The sequence below is a fragment of the Globicephala melas genome, chromosome 8 (genome assembly GCF_963455315.2).
Source record: "Globicephala melas chromosome 8, mGloMel1.2, whole genome shotgun sequence".
Lineage (NCBI taxonomy): Eukaryota > Metazoa > Chordata > Mammalia > Artiodactyla > Delphinidae > Globicephala > Globicephala melas.
This window is the reverse complement of record NC_083321.1, coordinates 42,462,664-42,466,340: the sequence shown is the minus strand read 5'-3', so window position 1 is coordinate 42,466,340 and position 3,677 is coordinate 42,462,664. Positions and strand designations below refer to the sequence as shown.

The 3,677-nt window shown below is 57.9% G+C and overlaps 1 protein-coding gene across 1 annotated transcript; it reads left to right on the top strand.

Annotated features, from left to right (window-relative positions):
- The first annotated feature begins 436 nt into the window (after nt 1-436).
- Nucleotides 437-3,477, top strand: RASSF10 (Ras association domain family member 10). The gene has a single exon (XM_030831440.3). It carries the CDS (start codon nt 641-643, stop codon nt 2,138-2,140), a length of 1,500 nt encoding a protein of 499 aa, XP_030687300.2. The 5' UTR covers nt 437-640; the 3' UTR covers nt 2,141-3,477.
- Nucleotides 3,478-3,677: the final 200 nt, after the last annotated feature.

Genomic DNA, 3,677 nt, shown 5'->3' with positions numbered 1-3,677 from the left:
CAGCTCCCGTCTGGAGGTCAGGCAAGCGGTTGGAATCTCCGGTGGTGCGGGGTGTCTCGGTTTCTCTGCGCCGCGGCACTTCTCAGACCGTGCTGCCTAAGGACCAGGAAACGTCTCTGGGGCGCCGGGAAAGGTGAGAAAGTCCAGCTAGCTCTAGGCGCAAGGAGCGGAGCCAGTGGGCCGAGAAGAGGAGCAGAGCTGACCCGCGCCTAGGCACGGATCCAGGCCCTGCAGCACGGAGGTCCCCGAGTCCCTCTCTCGAACCGACGCGCAGTAGAGTGCCCACGCGGGCAGCGCGGGAGAGGGGCGGGCCTGGGCTCCGTGCCTCCCGCGTTCCGGCCGTAGCTCCGGCGCTGGGGGCGGGAGGGGGAGGAGCCACGTGGGGAGGAGCGAAACCCGGAGGCCCCGGGAACCTTAGGCAGAGCCAGAGCGGCGGGAGCCCGAGCCCGCGCATGCTGCTCCGGGAGCGCGCCGTCCAGGCCGAGCACCGCCGCAGCTTGCCTTCTCTGCGCAGCTGGGAGAAGGGCCGGTGCTGACGAGGACGAGGATCCCGAGCTCCAATCCCTATTCAAGAGCTGCCGGGCTGCCCGCTGCCCCAGTGGGGCTCGGCCCCTCCCGCCACCTGCGTCCCGGTTGAGCCATGGATCCTTCGGAGAAGACGATATCGGTGTGGATCTGCCAGGAGGAGAAACTGGTGTCCGGTCTCTCCCGTCGCACCACTTGCTCGGACGTAGTGCGGGTGCTCTTGGAGGATGGCTGCCAGCGGCGACGCCGGCAGAGGCGAGGCCGGCGGCGGGGCATAGCTGGCGACCCGCCAGGCCCAGGGGAGCTGCCGGAACCCCTGGACGAGGACGACGAGGACGACGACGCGCTGCCTCAGGGCATGTTGTGCGGGCCCCCCCAGTGCTATTGCATTGTGGAGAAGTGGCGGGGCTTTGAGCGCATCCTGCCCAACAAGACGCGCATCTTGCGCCTCTGGGACGCCTGGGGTGACGAGCGAGAGAACGTACGCTTCGTGCTGGTGCGTAGCGAGGCGTCGCTGCCCAACGCGGGACCCCGCAGTGCCGAGGCGCGCGTTGTGCTCAGTCGCGAGCGCACCTGCTCCGCCCGGGGCGTCCCGGCGCGGCCCAGCCTGGCCCTGACCCAGGAGAAGCAACGACGGGTGGTGCGGAAGGCGTTCCGCAAGCTGGCCAAGCTCAACCGGCGGCGCCAGCAGCAGCCGTCGTCGCCTTGCTCGTCCACTTCCTCGTCTACAGCCTCGTCCTGCTCGTCGTCGCCGCGGGCCGCCGAGAGCGCGTCGGTGGAGCGCATGGAGACGCTGGTGCATTTGGTGCTCTCCCAAGACCACACCATCCGTCAGCAGGTGCAGCGGCTCCGGGAGCTGGACCGAGAGATTGACCGCTACGAGGCCAAGGTGCATCTGGACCGCATGCGGCGGCACGGAGTGAACTACGTGCAGGACACCTACTTGGTGGGCGCAGGCATCGAGCTCGACGGGCGCGGCCCGGGAGAGGAGCCGGCGGCGGCGACGGCGGCGCCGGCCCTGGACGGCGAGGCTCAGGCGGTCGAGCTGGAGGAGCTGGCCCAGCGCTGCGAAGACCTGCTGCGGTTGCAGGAGCAGCGGGCCCAACAGGAGGAGTTGCTCGAACGCCTCTCAGCCGAAATCCAGGAGGAACTGAACCAGAGGTGGATGCGGAGGCGCCAGGAGGAGCTCGCAGCGCGGGAGGAGCCCCCGGAGGCTGATGGCGGCCTCGACGGTGAGCTGCTGCTGGAGCGGGAGCGGGTCAGGACGCAGCTCAGCACCAGCCTCTACATCGGGCTCCGGCTCAACACGGACCTTGAGGCCGTCAAGTCGGACTTAGATTACAGCCAGCAGCAGTGGGACAGCAAGGAGCGCGAGCTACAGGGCCTTCTCCAGACTTTGCACTCGTTGGAGCTGACGGTAGTTCCCGATGGGACTCCAGTCTCGAGCGGTCCCTCGCAGGAACCCCGGCCTCAGGCCTGCGCAGAGGTGTGGGTGGACCAGGCCCGCGGACTGGCCAAGAGCTGTCCTGGTAACGACGAGGACTCGGATACCGGGCTGAGCTCTATGCACAGCCAGGACTCGGACTCGGTGCCTGTGTGCGAATCCCTTGTGTAGGAGGAGCAGAGCGGGGAGAGGGAGACGGCCGATTCTCCCTTCTTTGTAGGCAGCACCGGCTTGACCGGCTCAGGGACTTGAAACCAGGCGGGGAGTGGGCCCGGACCTTCTGCCGGGCAGCAGCGCTCTGACTGGGCGAGGGAGGGCAGGGGACGCCTGCTCGGCAGCGGCGCTCCTCTGGCCTTGGAGTGAATGTGGAGGATGATAACTAGACGAGGAAGCAGGGTCTCCATTACAAGCTCTTTCAGGGGAAGAAAGGAGGGAGGAGGTGAGAACCCCCTTATGTTGGAAAACAAATGCTCCAGGAAGTTGACGTGGTCCGAGCCCATTTTCCAAAAAAACAACAAAAAGAGTATCATGGAGATTTCACCAATCTTTTGTATGGGAAGGACTGATGGCAGCTGGAACTTTAGTTTGTGGTATAAAGTACTTTTTAAAGAAACACTTGGATGAAAAGGAAATTCCTTGAATGTTAATTGTGACTGTGAACATGTTAAAACTAGCCAAAGAGGACGCACTGGTGTTGGTCTCAGCCTTACTCACACCTTTGATAAAACCCATAGGCACCAAAATCCTGGCTGTTTACATTTATGCAGATTTGGGAATTACCCATCTGCTAAACTCTTTGCCTTTTATTTTCTTTCAAAGACTAACTCTATTTCCTCCTAGCAAATACAGTATATGTTAAAATGGGGTCCTTTTCCCAAAATCACCTTTTATTATTATAAAAGCCAAACCTAACCCTTGGAGATACAGAATCGTGGTAGACATAACCCCTGGTTAAAATTTAATCTAGGCCCTTTGAGATTTGCTCCTGCAAAGGTATGTGTGTTGTCCTTTTATTCTTATTGCCACTTCATTCCCTTCAGACACTGTTATTTCAGAAAAAATAAAAGGGAAGTTGCAGAATCCAAGTACAACTACATTTGCTGTTTAATGAGCACTCTGGTTGAAAGGTAAGCCTTGAAAGCAAAGATCTTTGTTAGTATTCAGCTTTTTAACTAAGCTACGTGTAAAACCAACCATGACCTCAACAGATTTTACCAAACAAACCCAAGTCTAACTTCAGTATCTTTGGTCAGAGATTAATTAGTTACTTGTCCAAACCTAAATTGAGATAGTGTAAATATCAAGGTTTACTAGATAAGACCTGAAAAGAAAACATAAAACAATCTAATAGTACACCTTAGGTGAAGAATTTGGTTAACAACGGCATGTAGCCATAAAAGCATATAAAGGCATATAAAATTGAGCTAAAGATTCGACTTGAATTACTCTTGTCTGGCTCACACCTTTGCAGACACCACAGCATGCAAGTGCAGTGCTTCTCTCTTAATAGCTAGTGACACAGCCCTGTGGGAACTCAGTGTAATTGTTCCAGTTATTTCAATGAAAACTTATCAGTTGTAGCTAGTTGTTGCCCTGTGGAAGGAGCCTGCTGGCAGTGTTCCCTCCAGAGCTCAGAACTTCTGAGGAATGTGGGATCTAATCTGTCCTGAGGAGGTATTAACAATAGGGTGTGTGCGCGGTGCCAGCC